The sequence below is a fragment of the Vulpes vulpes genome, chromosome 2 (genome assembly GCF_048418805.1).
Source record: "Vulpes vulpes isolate BD-2025 chromosome 2, VulVul3, whole genome shotgun sequence".
Classification (NCBI taxonomy): Eukaryota; Metazoa; Chordata; class Mammalia; order Carnivora; family Canidae; genus Vulpes; species Vulpes vulpes.
Window position 1 is genome coordinate 127,034,210 of NC_132781.1, and position 21,132 is coordinate 127,055,341.

Sequence of the window (21,132 nt, forward strand, 5' to 3'; positions counted from 1 at the left end):
GCAACCATGCAACACTGTCATCCTAGGAAGGTCCTGTTTAATGTTGAATCCCTATTCCTACACACGGTTCCAGATAGTCATTGGTTTGCTTTCTGTTCCTCTAAATTTGCCTTTCTAGACATTTCATATACATGGAACCATACAATATGTTGTGTTTTGCATCTGGCTTCTTTCACTTACATTATGTTTTTGAGGTTATCCATTAGTTCGACCCTGAACTTTTTTTCTCTTCATGTTTATTTACAGTTTTTCCTCTGAGAACTGTCTGCTACAAAGGTCCTGGACCTTTTCCTATCGGGGCACCGAATGATTGTAGGAGCGAAGAATGTAATCAATATCATAGTAAATACAAGATTCTGGTAGCACTGGGGAGGATGACTCTGTTTGCCTTTCCAAATCTAGAACAATCAGTAAAAGTTTACTGCACTGAATTAGGCTTTAGCTACATATAATAAAAGATGATGATATGGTACCAAGGAGTAATTTATTTGAATCATTTTAGTTTCCTTGACTTAAGGAGTATCATAAATTTCTAATTTATTTTCTTAAAAAATATGTTCAAGTAAAAAGATTTTACTTTAGGAGATCCCTGGGTGGCTCAGCGGTTTAGCGCCTGCCTTTGGCCCAGGGTGCAATCCTGGAGTCCTGGGATCGAGTCCCACGTCAGGCTCCCGGCATGGAGCCTGCTTCTCCCTCCTCCTGTGTCTCTGCCTCTCAATCTCTCTCTCTCTCATAAATAAATAAATCTTAAAAAAAAAAAAAAAAGATTTTACTTTAGTAGAAATAGATCCTTTTTGGAATAAAGCAGAGTAAATAAATGCTGTTCTGGATAGCGTGTTTTCTTACATCAAGAGCTCTTAAAAAGCTCCTCATCCCTAAGGTTCGTTAAATAGCCATTGGACAATTAAATAGTATTCTTTGTACTTTTTATCTCTGTAAAAATTAGAAGCAACAACGACAACAAAAAAACACTGAAGATCTACCCAAGTAAAAACTCTAATCTAAAAAATAAAAAAGTCCTATTTTGATCCCAAGTAAACCATTAATGCATATGTACTCCATGCTACTTTGCTAAATCCTGTTTGACACTTCCAGAAATAGAAGCTCAGACTTGGTAAAAGAATTCTCAAAGATAGCCAAGAAACTGTTTGACATATTGGAGGGCACAAAACTTTTCTTCATTATACCTCCTTCAGCCTCTTAATTGCCCCATCCTTGGAATAGTTTGTAGATGGTTTAAAGTTCAAGCAGCTAAAGTCCCGGCTCCTCCTTTGCATGGCTGCCTTCCTACTTTTGCATGTACTTCCTTAAGAGGGAACTCCAAATAATATAAACTTCCCGCCCCTCAAAACCTGGGTCTGCCCCTATAATAAAAGCTCTCTCTCACCTGTTCCAAGGGTTGTTTGTAGGTTGCTCTTCCTGGGTTGAGTGTAGATTCATTTCTGCAAGCCTTCTTTTCTATTATTTTTCCTAGACATCCTTTTAGAATATATGTTATGCAATTAGTAAAGTGAGGATGGAAATGACTTACCTAGAATCCCATCACCTCAGCAAGTCACCCATGTTCATTCTCCTGTGGCCCTTTGCAGTTTTGTCCACATGTCTAACTTTGTGATTACCCAGGGATTTTGAAACATTTTACCTTGGGATGCCTGGGTGGCTCAGCGGTTGAGTGTCTGCCTTCGAATTCGAGGCCCACATCGGGCTCCCCGCAAAGAGCCTGCTTCTCTCTCTGCCTGTGTCTTTGCCTCTTTCTGTTTCTCATGAATAAATACAATCTTTAAAAAAAAAAAACTTTATCTTTAAAAAAAAGGTTTTATCTTGATAATCATGCAACATAGAGTTGCATTTTTTTTTTTTTTTAAAGAAGATCTTATGTCAGAGAGAGAGAGAATAAATAGGGAGAGGGGCCGGCAGAGAGAGAGGGAGAAGCAGACTCCGGGATGAGCAGAGAGCCCGATGCAGGGCTCAATTCCAGGACCCTGGGATCACAATCTGAGCCTTAGGCAGACACTTAAGCAACTGAGCCACCCAGGGGCCCCATAAAGTTGCATTTATTGCACTTATCCTACACTTATCTCTTGAAAATGTGTATGATGTGGCTACATCCCAGCCGTCAATGGAGACAGAGCAGAAGGAAAAGGTCAATGCATGGTGTTTCAGGGACACTTAAGGAAAACGACCAGCTGCTGGTACACAGGAGGGTGGGCAAAGGATGCTAAACTGTCAGGGTCACATCCAGTTTGTTCACTACTCTATACTCTGTGCTTAGCACAGGGTTTGACATTCAGTAAATTTTTAAACATTTACTGAGGGCCTAATCCTGACTCTGACCAAACTAGTTCTGTTTTATTTATTTTGTGGGGGTGGATTGACAGAAAAATTTTTAGAAAATAATAATTTATTGTTTTCCATTAAAGTCGAATCTCTCTCATTAACTTAATAACATATTGTGTCTTCTATGACCAAATAAAATTGGATCACTTGGGATCAAGTGAGGGCCAAAGGAGGAAAAATCCAGAGAGTATGCTATTTCCAGTTCAAATCCCAATCCTAATCCTTACTTTTATGGCCCAAGATGAATACGCATCTGGAGAAGTTTTTAATCTTTTAAAAAGACAGCCTTATTTTCTCTTTGCAGAAGAGTAGGGAAGTATACATAAATGATATTGAGGAAAAAAAGAAACTTTACTTAGGGAAGGCAGAAAATTAGAGCTCTTTATTGCCCTTAAGTGGCTCTGGAAGATTAAGACACCTAGCTCTTTGCCAGAAGTTGAAGTACACTTACCTCAAGTGCCACATTCATTTTGTATTATTTTTGCAGGGAGCGATCACAACAGTTTATTGTCCCAAAGGGGTGATCATTTTAGATTTTAGTTAACATAACCTAGTACATTCCTTTCTCCAAAACAGAACACTAAGGGAGGGCTCCTTGCCGCCAAAGGTGACAGAAGCGGCACTCAGTGACTTGATGTGACATGCACTAAATCATTAGAGAAGCTTGACCCTGTGGAAATATGTAACTTCAGCTTCTCTCTGGCCTGAGGTCAGTGCTACTGGCAATAATAGCATTTCCTGGTAAAATTCAATTAAATAAAATCCCGGAGTTGTTTTTCTTCAAAATAATTTTGACTTAATTTCTTCTTTTATATAAAAAGACAACAAATTACATTTCAGAGAATGCTGTTTAGGTTATGAGGTTCCCGTCAGAGCTGTTTTGCAATACGTGTTTACATAATCTGAAGTGAAGTGGGCAGTCAGCTGTGAAACGGGCCAGCCAGGCCGCCTTGTGCGCATTTCACTTTGGATTACAAACTAATGTAACATTCTATTGTTTAAGTGTCAACTAGATTTAGGTTTTGTTTGGGACATTCAAATTGGGATAAGAAAACAAACTGCGACCACCAAATTCTAAAAAGCAATAAGGTCAGTGCTTTGTAAAGAAAACACGCAGCACCAATACTTTTTGCTTTTATCAATGAACTCAAACATTTGACATTTTGACTCCTGATATTTAAGTAAGTCAAGTCTTTGGAGAGAAAATTTTATGGAATCCATTTGTATTGCCCAATTTGTTACTACTTATTTCCCCTATTAAGCAACTGTGCTTTGTTGTCCAAGATTCGGAGAAGTGAATAATGTACTTTTAAAAATGCAAAGAGAACAATAAATAGTATACTAAAGCAGTTAAATACTTCTCACAAAATTTCTTAGAAAAATATATTATTTATAATGATATAATACTTAGAATAGTAATTTATAATTGCCAAAATAAAAGCCATTATACTTTACATGATCTCATATGATGGTGAATGTATCAAATATCCAAAATTTTGGAGTTATTAGGAGTCTGAAAATGGGTCCTTGCTGCTTTACCCCACGTTTTTTTTTTTTTTTTTTTTTTTTTTTTTTACCAGTTCTCTCTGAAGATCCCAACTGGAAGGGGTTTTATTTTTTCCAATGGTCCCTTGTATTATGTTAACTACATACCTAGTTCTTTACTAAAGTTCTTTTAGAATATGAATGAAATCTCACATACCTTGGACTCCTCTAAAGCACTGAATGTAGTAGTTTATTTATCTATGGAAACGAATGTCAAAAGAGATTGCAAAATGTGAGTAAAGTGAGTTTTTCCTTTTAATACAGTCCCTATTTGTGGGTAAATTCATTCTTTACTGTAATAATTTTTTTGGGTGTGATGGGGAAACTGATTTTGGATGATTATCTGCAGGTATCAAATGTCTGAGGGCATTTCTTTGATCTTTTTGGCCCAGTATGAGCATAATCTATTTTCATCGAAACTTTCTAGGGAAAACTTCTCTAAATAAGCCATTTTAAATTTTATAATGTCCTCAGTTGTGTGTTAAATCAGCAAAATTCAAAGACACTAAGGTTAGCTACATACATCAGAGTGGTAAAGTAAAATAAGTAAAACAAATTTAATTAGAAAATTCGAAAAGGCAAAAGTAGAGAAAGTTTAAAATTATGTGATCCAAATGAATTCATATCCCATCATTCCAATGTATGAGCCAGGACATACACACTCACATAGACAGCATCTGGCCAAGCTAAATGAGCCAAAGGCATCAGTTTCATGAAAAGAAAGTTAAAGCAATATCATTCAGTATAAGCCTAATGTAGGATTTTGGAAGTTCTAAATTATTTAAGTCTTTTATTTTTTTAAAGATTTTATTTATATTTTTATGAGAGACACACACAGAGAGAGGCAGAGACACAGGCAGAGGGAAAAGCAGGCTCCATGCAGGAAGCCTGATGCAGCACCCGATCCCGGAACTCCAGGATCACGCCCTGAGCTGAAGGCAGGCGCCAAACCACTAAGCCACCCAGGGATCCCCTTATTAGGTCTTTTAAAGAAAAAAACAAATATCCACATTCCTTAATTCAGTAAATAATGCATTGTCATATTCATTTTGATTATTACATGGACAAAGATATACCAAGTTATTTTTCCATGTGTTAAAACTTTCAAGTATATTTCTGAAAAGAGGAAATGAAAATTCTGTTTCTGAAGTTTTCAGAGAGAGGGGACTAGGGATAAATAGGGACTAAACGTTAGTCTTAAGGAGTTAGGTAACTTTTGATTCCTATGTCTCTAACTGAATAAGACTGAAGTCACAAAGATGCAGGAGCTCCAAAGCATAGAGACATTTCCTCCATGTATACTCTAAGAGGTTATCATAGGGATACAGACACTTATTGCAGAATCTTCTAATCAGGGACACCTGGGTGGCTCAGTGGTTGAGCATCTACCTCTGGCTCAGGGCATGATCCTGGGGTGCTGGAACCGAATCCTGCATCAGGCTCCTCACAGGGAACCTGCTTCTCCCTCTGCTTGCGTCTCTGTCTTTCTCTCTCTCTGTGTCTCTCATGAATAAATAAAATCTTAAAAACAAAAACAAAAACTTTTGAGCCTGACTCCATTTACTGCATATTAATGTTTGTGAAGATGAAATAACATAATGTCTGAGGTTGGCTTTAAAATATTACAGTGGAAAAGGAAAAAAAGAACAGATGAAGCAAATACAGCTTAAGATTTATAATTACTCAATATAAGGAATGGGGATGTGGGAGGGTTATCCTATTATTTTCTCTACTTTTGAGTATGCTTGAGAATTTTCATGAAACTTTTACAAAAAGAACTTTAAGAAATACCATGATTTTCCCATACACCTGTCTATGGAATAGACAGAAGTTTTTTCTCAAAGAAATTACGGGTGGTCTGAAATTTTGGGCTCTTTACCAGGCTTTAGAAAAGACCATTTCACCTTTCTTTTCTTTTTTAAAAAAGATTTTATTTGAGAAAGAGAGAGAGAGAGAGAGAGAGAGAGAGTGAGAGACAGACAGAGGAGGGGGAGAAGGAGAAGCAGGCTCCCAGCTCAGCGGGAGGACGTGGGGCTCCATCCCAGGACCCTGGGATCATGACCTGAGCCAAAGGCAGATGCTTAACTGATTGAGCCACCCAGGTGCCCCTCACTGGTCTTTCAAAAACCATTTTGCCTGTCTTTCTCAGAAATAGAAAGTAACATAAATAAATCTACACACTATCCTAGAATGTGGAATGTGTATTAACAAAATATACTTTTAAAAAAAGATTTTATTTATTTATTCATGAAAGGCACAGAGAGATAGAGCGGCAGAGACATAGACAGAGGGAGAAGCAGGCTCCATGCAGGAAGCCCAATGTAGGACTTGATCCGCGGACTCCAGGATCACACCCTGAGCCCAAGGCAGACACTTAACCGCTGAGCCACTCAGGTGTCCCACAAAATATACTTTTTAACGTTAGCCTAAAATCAGAGAAATCTAACTTTTCAAGCTGAACATGAAGTCTATATTACATGGATGACATGGCTTTGAATTTGGTTTTAGATTTTAGTTTGAATGAAAAAGAGGAGAGTTAATTTCAAGAATCCAGATTCCCTAATCCTTTTCTCAGATCCAAAGAGATTTTTCTTATGGGGATTTAATCTCTACCCTGTCAGTTAACAAGTAAGGCAGTGGGGGTGGTGGTGGTGGTGGGGGTCCCCTTCTTGCCAAGTCTTACCTCAAAAAGGATTAGTCCTTTCCTGTGGTAAGGAAACACTTCAAACCCCCTACAATATACTGCGCAGGAGGCCTCACTCTTCTGGCCCCTTCTCCATTTCCCTTTTCCCTTGTAAGGATTCATGTACCTGAGACAGTTACTTGCTTCCTATATGCTTCCCCACTGGTACTGTCATGACATCCTGTGCAATGCTAAGGGATTCAAATAGCAAAAGAGCCCTTTTTGGTGTATGGAGACAATCATATTGGTTCCTATGCAAAATCTGGCTGGGGGTGCTAGCATTTTGACCTAAATTACTAGTACTAGATTAGAAAAAAGAAGTCAGAGGCAACAAACTCTCCTAGTTTGTTTATTTTGTGTAAGTTTCATGACCAAAGAACCCCCCTACTGACATTCTTTCTTTCTCTTTTAAATAGAGATAAAGGATGCAGTTAAGAGTTCACTCTATTAACACTGATGCCATGGAGAATTCTTTTTACAAATGAGGTATTTGGTTTACTGTCCCAAACAGTACATGTTTGGATAAACTGCAGAAATGGTCTAGCAAGCAATAAAATGAAAGTGAATACACTGAAACGTAAGACAGAAATAGCATCTGGCAATAGTTGCTGTGATACCCTGAGAATCCTTACTGTAGTCAAAATAAACCTACCCACCTTATATCCATAAAAAGCAAAACCCAGCATTTTTTCGAAGGGCATACACTTCTACTCAGAAAAGACAGTGAGAATGAAGGGGTGGTAAATTTGAAAAGAGACAAAGATCATTCTTCTTGCTCCTTTCTCCACTCTAATCCAAATTACTTATTCATGGACTACTATTCCCCACCCCCCTTTTAAAATGATTTTAGGAAGACATTTAGAATTACAGCAACAATAGCATTTACAAGTGAATTTATGTGGAGCTGCTCTCAAAGTTCAAAATGCCATGAAAGATCTTGAGAAGAACTTGAGTATTTCACATAAAAAACTGAACAATCAGGTTAGCCAGGCCCAGAATGATGATGAAAATGTGAAAGATTAATTTTGGCCATGTCAGACGGTCTTCTTGGTGGAGGGATATTATATAGATGAGAGACGGATATATGAATACAAAGGCCAGGCCGCACGCTGCTCCCGAATACCTGCAAAATAAAAACTTTTTGGGTTAATATTCACCTTGCATTTTGCTTTTTCTGATTTACAGTTAAGGTTTATATAGTATAATTTAAACCCTCTTCAGTCTGATATTGCAACAAAGTTATTTTTTATTCAACTGTTGCTGACATAAAGCATTTGAGTTGAAAACATTTTACTTCCTAAGTTAATATAAAATATTATTTCCTGTTCATCTTTATAGCATCTGCTTGACAGAGTTTTTTATTCATCTCTCCAATTTCCATAGTTCTTCTTTGTCTCCATGTTTGTGGCTATTTCCTCAGAAACATCTGGAGATAGGCTTCCTATCTTTGATCTTTTATAAACTAATTATGCATTCTGAGTTTTTGAAGGACTGCTAGCATCTGGTTAAGAATAGGAACAGATGAGTACCTCTGTGGTGTTCAGCATAATTATCAAAGATACGTCATCACTACACTGACAGAGGAACCTGAACTTTTTTCTCCCTTACCCTATCCTCAGCTTAACAGAAACTTGTAAATCCATTATATTCAATAAGCACAAGGCAAATACTCTCTCCTTTTGTTTCAAAAAAGTAACTCAGCCCTGCGTTCTACAGGTCGAGGAAGAGAAATCAGATCATTGTAACCTCTAGGTCTTCCATGAGAATCTGAGATCACAACTTTATTCCTCATCTACTCAACCTATCACAGTATTTTTAGAGAAAGTCTAATAACTAAAGAAAAGTTTATTAAGTAAAGAGCCATCTGGGATCTAAATTCCTACCTAAACTCATACTTTATGATTGCAACTCATAGCAAAATGCCTTGAGTAGAAATGGATTAAAAAAGTTAGAACACAGCCACACTGAGATGATCCCTACTGAAAAAAGAGCAGACTGTTCCTAAATCAGAAGAGAAAATTGCACAGAAGAAAAAGACATCCCAGAAGAACTGAAGAAACAAAAATTTTTGGCCCAGATGTAAGTTCTGCTAAAATAAATTTAAATAAAAGTAAAAATAGCATAGTGGTTGTCTCTATTATTAAAAATATTTCAACTATTCTCAAACAAAAAAAAAGTTACAACACAGCCTTAACAAATATAAGTGATCTCCAGGTACTCCAAGAAGTTGTACATTATATATTAATTTTTTTTAAAATTTTGGATAAAGAGAAAAAGGTACAAAGGAAATGATGAAAAAAAGAAAAAGAGAAAGGGAAAGATGTCTAAGGGATAATGAGGCTTCTAAAATCAGGAAGAAGCAGTGCAATGGAAGAAAATGAGTACCTTAACGGAACTACATTTAAATGTTTCCAGTTTTAGGTACTCACAAAAACTTTGTACAATTAAATTAACAACAATGATGAGGACAATATCAACAAGAAAAGCATAAAAATAAAGACCCATACATGAAGGGACACAGTTCCCTTATAGGTTGTACCTTATGATTCCTCCGATGTTTGGGTAGAAACAGGCCATGATCACTCCAGCTCCCACAATAATTAGATTAAGAATCAGCACGTGGAAAATGCTAGAAGTTGAGGAGATAATTTGGAGGAAAAAATAAAAACAGGTTAATGATAACCATTAATACAAGAATAAAATTCATTATGAGTATCTTCAAAATGAGAATGTTTTAAACTGGATAATAAAATCAAAAAGCGGAGAAAAGAGAAGCCATTAATAGTAATCAATGCTGGTGATGGCATAATGACCCTGGTCCTTTTGTGCAAATATATGAATAGGTTAAGATTTGTAGGAATGGGCAGCCGGGATGGCTCAGCGATTTAGTGCCCCCTTCAGCCCAGGGTGTGATCCTGGAGATCAGGGATCGAGTCCCACATCAGTCTCCCTGCACGGAGCCTGCTTCTCCCTCTGCCTGAGTCTCTGCCTTTCTCTCTGTGTCTCTCATGAATAAATAAATAAAATCTTAAAAAAAAAAAAGATTTGTAGGACAGTAAACAAAAATATGAAAAAAACTATTAACAAAGATATTTGTGGCAAAAACATAAGTATCCTAGATATACAGCAAGGTAACAATTTACTTGATGGAATATATTTAAAAATTGTTCAAGGGACACCTGGGTGGCTCAGTGGTTGAACGTTTGCCTCTGGCTCAGAACATGTTCCTGGAGTCCCACATCAGGCACCCTGCATGGAGCTTGCTTCTCCCTCTGTCTCTGCCTCACTCTCTTGGAGTCTCTCATGATTAAATAAATAAAATCTATAACTAACTAACTAACTAACTAAGTATTGTTCAAAATAACTTATCCTTGTTACCTAAATAGTAAAAATCTATCTAGGCAGGTTGGAAAAAGGGTAGCTAGATTTTTACTACACAAGAAAATCTGAAAACATTTGAAAAAATATCAGAAGGAAATATACTGAAAAGGCAGCAGTGATTGTGCTGATTTGGCATTTGGAATAATTTTTCCTGTTTTCTGTATTTCACAATCTATATTTTACAATATTTTTTGTATTTTACTTTTATAATTAGGAAACTAAATTATATTAAGGGAAAGGCAGGTTTTCATTTTCCAGATTCACCCACTTAAAGATATTCAGTGTTTACCATAAATAGAAAAATAAAGTACATAAAATTTGATGCTCAAGAAATAACTCCATTTCCCAAAAAAGATGATTCTTAAAAGCCAAATTTACACATCAAAGCAATCTTGTGAGCCCAAGTTATCAGAGGGCAATTAATCCCAGATAAAGATTACAGAGAGAACAAAAATGAGGTAAATTATTTACACAAATAAGTAGTCATACATTCTGATGAATTACAAAGATATTCAGGCTTCCAGATCTTGCTATTTATCCAGAAACTCAACTTTAAAATTACTCCAGAGCTTTGAGACAATGGCTGGGCCTCTGTTATTTCTATGTCATAAAAGGAAACGACTTTGTGTATTTTCCAAAGAAGTGGTTCTCATAGTATAACCACAAACCCCAGGGAAGGTCCCAATACCCTTTTAGGAAGTCACTGAGGTAAAGATTAATTTCAAATCATAAAAGACATTACTTGCTTTGCAAAAGCAATTGTGGGTAAAACTGCTGGCCCCTTAGCATAGCTAGAGGCAGCTGCACCTCTATGTATTTTTTACTGTATGCCTTACTGCCAAACACTCTCAAAAACATAGACCTTCAGAGAAAAGTAAAAAATATTAGTTTTACTAAATCTCATGCTTTGAATACACATCTTTTTTACTATTCTGTGTGATCAATTAGGAAGTATATAATACAGTATATCTGCTATCCAGTGAAGTATAATGGTTATCTTGAGGAAAAGTACTTGTGCAAGTGAGCAGGGAGCAACCTAGCCCTTTTTTCCCCAAGGAATGCTATTTTTTTTTTTAAAGATTTATTTATTTATTTATTCAGAGAGAGAGAGAGGAGGAGACACAGAGGGAGAAGCAGGCTCCATGCAGGCAGCCTGATGTGGGACTCGATCCCGGGTCCCTAGGATCACATCCCAGGCTGCAGGTGGCGCTAAACTGCTGCGCCACCGGGGCTGCCCCAAGCAATGCTATTTTTACTTGAAAGACAGACAAACTGGTTCTTCAGACTTGGGTACTTGACAAGACTTAAAAAAAAAATTATTTATTCATGAGAGAGAGAGAGAGAGAGACAGAGGCAGAGACATAGGCAGAGGGAGAAGTGGGCTCTTTGCAGGAGCCCAATGCAGGACTCGATCCTGGATTCTGGGATCAGCACCTGAGCCAAAGGCAGCAACCTAACTGCTGAGCCACACAGGTATCCTGACTTTTTTTTTTTTTAATTTTTTTTTAAAATTTATTTCTGATAGTCACACACAGAGAGAGAGAGAGAGAGAGAAAGAGAGGCAGAGACACAGGCAGAGGGAGAAGCAGGCTCCATGCACCGGAAGCCCTATGTGGGATTCGATCCCGGGTCTCCAGGATCAGGCCCTGGGCCAAAGGCAGGCGCCAAACCGCTGCGCCACCCAGGGATCCCTTTTTTTTTTTTTTTTAATTTTTTTTAAAAATTTATTTCTGATAGTCACACAGAGAGAGAGAGAAAGAGAGAGAAAGAGAGGCAGAGACACAGGCAGAGGGAGAAGCAGGCTCCATGCACCGGAAGCCCGATGTGGGATTCGATCCCGGGTCTCCAGGATCAGGCCCTGGGCCAAAGGCAGGCGCCAAACCGCTGCGCCACCCAGGGATCCCTTTTTTTTTTTTAATGAGTGATTATGAGTTTTTGTCACTTCAAGGAAGGTATGTGTGGCCAATGATAAAATTTGAGTTTTCAAGTAAAAACTAGAGTTTTGGATGACACATTTGCCACTCTGAGCTTGACAGTTTTCCAGTATTTAACAGCTTCTATAATGAAACTGGTTGGTTGGAACAGCTGGGTGGCTCAGAGGTTGAGCATCTGCCTTCAGCTGAGGGCCTCATTCTGGATTCCCAGGATTGAGTCCCGCGTCGGCTACTTGCATGGAGCCTGCTTCTCCTCCCTCTGCCTGTGTCTCTGCCTCTCTTTCTGTGTCTCTCATGAGTAAATAAATAAAATCTTAAAAAAAAAAAAAAAGAAACTGGTTGGCAATATGAATGTGGGTTTTGATATTATATAATGAAGTGTGTCAACATTTGGAAGCCCTGCAGAACTCAGTGAAATGATATTTTTCAAATGATTAAACATGATATAAAAACGATAGGTAAAGGATCTAAAGTATAAGACAGACCAGTAGGTTTTAATATCAGTGAGTTGCTGATTCAACTAACTTACAAGAAACTACCACTTGTTAAGGTTCAGCAGAGTATCAAATATCCATAACAACTTGAAAAGGCCATTAAATAAAAACTTTATTAATTGAAGTTTTTTAATTTAAAAAACTCCCTTTTAAATTAAATAACATACTACAACAGACTGAATGCAGAAGATAGGGGAATCCAATAATCTACTAGCAAAGCAGGTATTCAAAAGAGTTTGAAAATGTTGGGGTGCCCAGCTGGCTCATTGGAAGAGCTTCAACCCTTAATCTCAGGGTCATGAGTTCAAGCTCCAAATGGGGTGTGGAAATTACTTAAATAAATACAACCTAAGAGATGTCTGGGTGGCTTAGTGGTTGAGCATCTGCCTTCCACTCAGGGCATGATCCCGGGTCCTGGGATCCAGTCCCACACTGGGCTCCCCACAGGGAGCCTGCTTCTCCCTCTGCCTGTGTCTCTGCCTTTCTCTCTGTCTCTCATGAATGTATAAAATTTTAAATTAATTAATTAAAAAAAACTTAAAAAGTTTTGAAAATGTAAAAAGTTTTTTTGAAACAATTATTTTTCATTAAGTAGGTCATTTTTATAGTTAAAAATAGAGCTGTCCTATGACTCAGCAATTGCACTGCTGGGGATTTACCCCAAAGATACAGATGCAGTGAAAAGCCAGAACACCTGCACCCCAATGTTTATATCAGCAATGTCCACTATAGCCAAACTGCGGAAGGAGCCTCGGTGTCCATCGAAAGATGAATGGATAAAGAAGCTGTGGTATATGTATACAATGGAATATTACTCAGCCATTAGAAATAACAAATACCCACCATTTACTTCGATGTGGATGGAACTAGAGGATATTATGCTGAGTGAAATAAGTCAATCGGAGAAGGACAAACATTATATGGTCTCATTCATTTGGGGAATATAAAAAATAGTGAAAGGGAATAAAGGGGAAAGGAGTGAAAATATCAGTGAGGATGACAGAACATGAGAGACTCCTAATTCTGGGAAACGAACAAGGGGTAGTGGAAAGGGAGGTGGGCAGAGGGTTGTGGTGACTGGGTGACAGGCACTGAGGGGGGCACTTGATGGGATGAGCACTGGGTGATATGCTATATGTTGGCAAACTGAACTCTAATTGAAAAAAATTTGTTATTTTTAAACAAGTAATGGTTTTATTATTGTTTTTTAAATAAGTTAATTAATATTTTAAAAATTCTGTTTTAATTTTTCATGTTAAATATTAATAGATATAACCCACATAAACTAAAGTTTATGGGAGTTCTCAATAAACTTTAAGAGTATAAAGGAAGTGCTGAGCCCAAAAATGTATGCTCCGAAATATGCAGTCCAGTAGAGCACTTGTAACTGTAGGACAAATGATAGTATGCTATTATATAGTATGTTGGTGGTAAAGAAAGAAATGTAATGTGAACACAAAAGGGAACTTCCAGATTATTTCCAAGAGGAAAAAGCACTCTAAGAGCCACCATTATGCAAAATAATAGCAGAAAACAGGAATAATTCATTTACCCAGAATTTTTTCATCTACGACTTCACTGTATTTATTTTATTTTGGTGAATGTCAATACAACACAGGGCATAAATACAACAGGAATTTTATATGCACTAAACTCCAGCCTTCCAGATGAACAATGTTATAACTGTAGGTGTTGCTACTGTCCATGTTAGAGGAGGTACCTCTTGACTTTTGCTTTTACAAGTTTTTGGTTTTTATTTTTATTTTTATTTATTTATTTTTTTAATTTTTTTTTTTTTATTTATTATAGTCACAGAGAGAGAGAGAGAGGCAGGCAGAGACACAGGCAGAGGGAGAAGCAGGCTCCATGCACCAGGAGCCCAATGTGGGATTCGATCCCGGGTCTCCAGGATCACGCCCTGGGCCAAAGGCAAGCGCCAAACCACTGCGCCACCCAGGGATCCCCTAGTTTTTGGTTTTTAAATCAACATATTTATAGTAATTATTTACTTAATGAGGGAACAGACTGCATTGGTTCACTTCAAAGAAGAACTGATTTTTATCCAAAAGTTCTCTTCATTTGAGACCATTTATTTCAAGTAAAATAGGTTAGGACTGGGTACTTTTTAGTAGGGTGAATTTATATTAAAATTTAATGTTAGAGTAGGAGTTAACCAGGAATCCAAAATGAAGTTACAGGGAAACCCTGAAGCAATATATGGAAATTTCTCTTACATTAGGGTAAATAATTTGAATAGATTTTAAAAAGGACTCAAAACTGCCCCATCATCAGTAAGATTAAAATATACAGCAGTAGCTATAGAAGCAAATAGAAATTTAAACTTGCTACATTTCTTACCTTCAATTCTAAACAACCATGATTTAAGTAAAAATGCATGAATGTTAATAAATATACAAGTATATATTGATAACCAATAATTAAAATAAAAGTGTTGCTTCTCATTAGCCATACATTGCTAATACAAGTAACTATATTCTATTAACTTCTTGGCAATGTGTGGATTTATGGCAAACAGATCATATGATAAATATAACTGGTATGAGAGCTAACATGACTATACCAGCAGGAATTAACTTTAAATCATTCTAGATGAGGAAGCGGCTTCTAATTTTACAGCTCTTCAGGGAAAAGGACACCTGTGATCTATCTTTAGTAACCGTTTTCATCAGGCAAATTTTTACAGCAAAAGGATCAGTCACATTTTAAACTGACCTGTTTGCACAGTCATTTGTTGCTTGGCACATCTTGCTGGTCAAGAGAAGAGCCCTTACCTAGGATAAATGTCACCGAAGACATGGCCCAGTAGCTGAACACGAGCCAAATAGCCAAGGAGTGGGTATACAGTCATCATCTGGAACAGCAGGAATATCCTTGCAATGAATGACAGGATGTCACTGCTGGGGAAGTTGTCTAAAAAATTCTAATCGAAGAAAGATAATGAAGTAATGTTAAAAATCAATTCAGTGTACACAAATTTATAAAACAGAATGTCTTTTGCTCATTTGGAACACAGATGCCACACAAATTGTGGTTTGTGGACCGATACTCATCTACAAACTGTTTACTAACTATTATTTTCAATAAGCTAAGTACAGAAATTGAAATAAGTGTTTAGAAACTTTTTTACAAAAGTATTGGCCTGCAATTGATTTGACATTGAAACAATGACAAAGGAAACTTTGCCCTTCACAGTCTCAAAAACAATGCTCTGTAAGGTACAAGCATACATTTAATACATTTAGATGGCTAATTAAATTTAATGCTATTTGATCCTCACTAGTTCCCTTGCTTTTCCTCCCTTGAAGCATCATAATACTTTCAAATTACAGATTATAGAATAATGTGAGAATATCGCCTAGAATCATTATTATTTATAGCTTATAACTAAGAAGAAAAGGATTTCTATTTTCTTTGATGATTTTCTCCATTTTAGTTTGGCATCTAAAAGAAAAGTTAATTACTCAGAGTTTTTTCATTTCCTTTCAAATGTGAATACCATAGATATTCCTATTCCCAAGGGAGTGGGTTTTATATGGGATTGTTTGCATGAGGGGAATTTTCAATGAACATCTGCCTGCCAAAGAACTTCTGGAATCATAGAAATCAAGAGAAGAACATTTCAAGCTATCATAACAGTAATAATTCAAACTTATTTCTCTTACAAGGATGAGAACATTACTAATATTAATATGCTGAAATAACTCTTATAATTCATCCCTGATAAATCATACAGTATATTCTACTACACTATTAGAGAAATTTCTTCTGACTAGAGAGAAACTCATCTGTAAAATACTATTTTTGTGGGAAATTTTGTCAGTCACATTACACTAGAAATTGTACTATTCCCAAGGTTATGATGGGTCAAATCAAAGAACATACTACTTGTGTAACCTTTTTTGTAAAATCTTTTCTTCTATTCTTTCCATCTCTCCCTTGGTTTTTAACAGCCACATAATCTTTTACTGCCTGCTGTACTGTACAAAAATGAATGAGACCTATTATTTAGAACTGATGAGTGAAGACATCAGATAATCCAGGACATTTCAGGATCTGCGCTTTGGAAAATAAGGAGGCTGATGTATCCTCAGTGGAGGTTTTATAAATTCATGAATAGCACTAGTAACAGTTTTCCAAACAAAGAGAAATACTATGCACATAATAGAAATGATCTATTCTGAGTACCACAAGGGGCCAGCAAGTAGAGTATGCTTTCTTGAGAGTCTCTTTAAAAATCTGTGGTATATGTATTACACCATTACCACATATACACTCCATGTTTAATGGAGTAAGAAACTGAAGTTTAGAAAGGATGGTGAAGGTGCCTAAATGTTCACATGCAGAGTAAACAGTAGAGATGGTATTCAAACCCAGGTCTATCTGGTATTATAACTTACTACTATTTCACCCCAGCTGCTTTGCAGATATGAAGGTGTAAACAATCATAAAAAGAGAGTACCTAGGGCCTTACCTGCTCTATGCAATCTTTGGTTAATGGTGGTGAAGGAAATGAAGCAAAAACCAGGACTCCAATATAGAGGTAAGTTAATGTCACCAGCATATAAGCAATGGATAAGTCCCTCACCTGTATAGAGAACAAAATTACAATACTGAATAAATTTGCATTTAAATCTGCCTAAATTGACTAAATAAGAAAATTGACAAATTCAAGATTAATCTTTTGGCTGCGTGTGGTTTTATGTACATGCCTTCTAGGTATCCAATCTCTTCACAGAAAGTAGATAAAACAAAATTCATGTACTTTATAGTCTGATGATTTATTTTAATTGATTTATTTATTATTATTTTGGAGCATGTAGACTAAGCTACCCTTTGGCAGATTTAGTATATTAACATAAATGGCACCTTAACAAAAAATTATGACTAATTTCTAAAGTAATTTATTCACCAAATTATAAAACATTTGACTAAAAACAATAAAGCTGAGATGCCTGGGTGGCTCAGGGGTTGAGCATCTGCCTTTGGCTCAGGGCACGATCCTGGAGTTCTGGGATCAAGTTCCACATCGGGCTCCTGCAGACAGCCTGCTTCTCCCTCTGTCTATGTCTCTGCCTCTCTGTCTCTCATGAATAAATAAATAAAATCTTAAATAAATAAATAAAAATAATAAAGCTAAGGGACAACAAGAAAGCAAAACCAAACCACCTTCAGTATGATCTACAGAATTAAAAAAATTTTCTTTTAGAAAGGTGACTTTGTTAAACCATCAAAGCATGCCTGGGCTGAAAGAAACTGGCACATGTTAAAATATATTTAATAAAGAAGGAAAGCTAGTTAAAGGGCAGACAGTAAACAGGTATCACAGACAAGCTTAAACCTAAACAGTAAACAAAAGGAAATCAAAAAGGCAGCTGTTCAAACAGCTGCACAATGTTATTGGAATCAGTAAACAAATGCAGCACATTAAATCAAGTGGGTTGCTTTCTTCCACTGCTGTTCCCACCCTCCTGACCTCCTACCCTCATGCAAAGGAAAATGCTCCAAGATATTTAATGCAGCCAGCTGTCAGATCCAAACAGAACAGATCCCACGGGTCACAAATCTGGTCTCCATCATCACTAAAGTTACAGCCAAACAATTCAACACAACTAAATTATGGCAATAAGCCTATTCATCTTTCATTTTAAACACAAATTACTTTGAAAGCTAAGAAAACAGATAAGGAAAAAATTATAGACAATTCTACTTTTAGCTTGATAACACAATAAGGAAAGTGGACATTTGGCATTAGGGAACATAACTGATTTTTTTTGACAACTCTTCTTAAATAAGCTGAGTAAGAGCAGAAAGTTATAAACTAAAATGTTGATAAATTTACTTAAAAAGCAAGTTAACAAGCTATGAGAAATCCTGAGGTTAGGTCTAAATAGACAATCAGCTTGAAAACAAACCAGGGATCCCATACCCCGAATTACATAGTGGACAGGTCTATGATGCCACAGGAAGTTGGATTATGCAGGTTGGTTCTTGCACTCTCAAAGAGCTTCTAGTTGTTTAGGGCTGAAGGAGAGGCTGACCAAAACTCCAGGGGGATTTCAAAGTCTTTCCTCTTTATTCTGTGAAGCTGAGGCCCCATTTCAGGCTAGACTTCAGTCATGTCCTATGGTCTTGTATAGAACGAACAGAAATGAAAGAGGCAACTATACCTTTCATATCAAAGAGTAGTAGTCTTCCATTATGAAGTTTAAAAGTCATTCTACCTTCAACCTACTCAGTGTCACTCAAAAACACAGGTAGTCTTATAAAATGCAAAATCTTGGGAGGTTAAAGCAGCTGTGTCAGAGACAGCAATACATAAAGTGGCCCAGCTACCATTTCATGGACAGTCTTTAGCATCTGATTATTTTGGTCAGGTTTTCTGCAAAGATGTGTACCTTAGTAGACTTTGGGAAAGTCTGATGAAGATGATAAGGCTAAGATGCAAGGGCTTCCCTGACAAATCAGTTTTCCCGTTCTTATAGCACTGTATGCATATCTGAAATAATAGCATCTACTACAGTGTATTATAGTTATTAGTTTTTTTTATATAGTTTTTATTATAAAAGTAATCTATGTTAATGAATGAAAGATCTCAAGTAGAAAAAAATTGTCCCTCAACATCCAAAACGTAGCCAAGGTTAATAGTTCTTGTATCATGTTAGTATTTTAATTTTTCTAAGTTGGTTCATACGACTAGACTATGAGATTCTTGAGCACAAAGACTGTGTCTTTTTTATCTTTATATCTTCAATACCCAGGACAACACCTGGAACAGAGGAGGAACCTTGTAAATGTAGAGAAAAAATAATAACCACACTGGTTATAGTTAGTAGTCAGTTATTATACTGGCTAGGTGCTAGGCTTGCACTAAGCACTTAACACATATAATCTCATTAAATACAGGTGCATTAATTTTCTTCCTTTTGTAAATAAGTAAAATAGTACAGCAAGATTACAAAACTTGTTCATGGTTACAGACTAAGTAGCTGGAAAAGTCAGTATTCAAACCAAAGATGTTATGGCTCCAAATTGCATGCCCTTGGGCAGTGCCGGTGGCTCAGTGGTTTAGCGCCCAGAGCCCAATCCTGGAGACCCAGAATCGAGTCCCACGTCGGGGTCCCTGCATGGAGCCTGCTTCCCCCTTTGCCTGTGTCTCTGCCTCTTTCTCTATCTCTCACGAATAGAAAAAAAAAATTGCATGCCCTCAGCTATTATAATGGAGAAATTATCAGTCTTCAATGCATTTGTATCACAGTTAATAAACAATTAAGAAAACAAGGATAAAGAGGTAATAAATTAGGAGAAATAAAGGATACAACAGATTATACATACAGATGCAAGAGAAATACTAAAATCAGAAGTTTTATTTTATAGTATTTTACACGTACATACAATACACCTAGGTCAAGAGCTGCATTGTTTTCATCTGAAACTACTCTACTGAACAGAAAATATGTTTTAATGTGAAAGCAGCTGAGGTTTAGCAAGATCCTGGGAAACATGCCACCTATGAATACCATGCGCACATGTGCGTTTTGCTCTTCTCTGGCTTGAATACAAGCCATCACTGTACTAGGCCTAGAGATAAAGCCTCTTAAAAGCCCATTTAATGGAAAAGGGAGGAAAAAAAAAAAGGTATCTTTTAGATGAATCTCAAAAGTAAAAAATATACTTAAAAAGAGGTACAAATGACAATATGAATCCTACACATTAGGTAATCTACTCTGCCTTATGAATAAGCAACGGTTGGCAGGGTGATGGGAGGGATGCCACCTTAGAATGAGGACTAGCTTTACCAGGGGACACAAGTGGTGCTGGAAGCACATTCTGCTTCTCGAATATGGCTTATAATTTATCCCATATACTACTCGTAGTGGAAATACTATCCAGTGGAGCATATACTAATAAAAATGACAGAAACTGACCACATCAACCTACCCTAGCATGTACATGAAAACTCCTGATGATGTGTAGTTAAGAAAACTATATGGATTCATATGAGGAAGCAAAAAGTAAATAACAAATTACGATATAATGCAAATCGTTTTTAAAGAAGTAACAGAGTGTGAAACTAATAAAGACAGAAAAACAAAACAAAAAAGTAGTATAGGTTCTAATTCCAACATGATGAGGAAATATCAAGAGGTTAGTCCACATATCCAGGGTCATTTCCTGGATGGTTAGAGACTATATCCTCCAACGACAAAGAATGGGTTGGATGATCTTCAACTCTACAACTTTTTTTTTTCTCTTGTGGTAATGTATGCCATACTAAGGAATAGAAATTATATCCCATTTGGTGACACTTAAAAAAATTATGGTTACTGAAAAAAAAAAACCAACCATGAATTTAAGCTGAACAAACCTGGAAGGTCTGATCATTACACCTGTGTAGGAGCCACATTATTTCTTCCCTCACAAATGTCTTTAGATCCAATTGTAGTTTACACAGAAGAAAATGAGGCCTTGTTATCTTTTTTGTCTTCTCTACTGTCAAACCTTTGTTCACTGAACTCTGAACGACTAACACAACATTAAATTCAGAGTCCTTGGGCAGCCCAGTGGCTCAGCAGTTTAGCGCAGCCTTCAGTCCAGGGCCTGATCCTGGAGACCTGGAATCCAGTCCCACGTTGGGCTCCCTGCATGGAGCCTGATTCTCCCTCTGCCTGTGTCTCTGCCTCTCTCTTTCTCTCTCTCTCTCTCTCTCTCTCTCTCTCTCTCTCCCTCTCATGAATAA

The 21,132-nt window shown here is 36.9% G+C and overlaps 1 protein-coding gene across 6 annotated transcripts in view; it reads right to left on the bottom strand.

The window, feature by feature from the left end:
- Nucleotides 1–6,898: 6,898 nt before the first annotated feature.
- The window catches only part of SLC38A9 (solute carrier family 38 member 9), an 83,894-nt gene continuing 69,660 nt past the window's right edge, over nt 6,899–21,132 (bottom strand). For 5 of the 6 annotated variants that reach the window (XM_026018798.2, XM_072749941.1, XM_072749943.1 and 2 more), the window contains 4 exons: nt 16,867–16,980; nt 15,167–15,315; nt 9,105–9,194; nt 6,899–7,688 (listed from right to left, as the gene is read on the bottom strand). In XM_026018798.2, coding sequence (XP_025874583.1) covers nt 7,523–7,688; nt 9,105–9,194; nt 15,167–15,315; nt 16,867–16,980 — 519 coding nt within the window. In that variant the 3' untranslated portion in view covers nt 6,899–7,522. Of the gene's footprint in view, nt 7,689–9,104; nt 9,195–15,107; nt 15,316–16,866; nt 16,981–21,132 lie in introns of all 6 variants that reach the window. The other variant, XR_003238131.2, reaches the window with a different exon arrangement.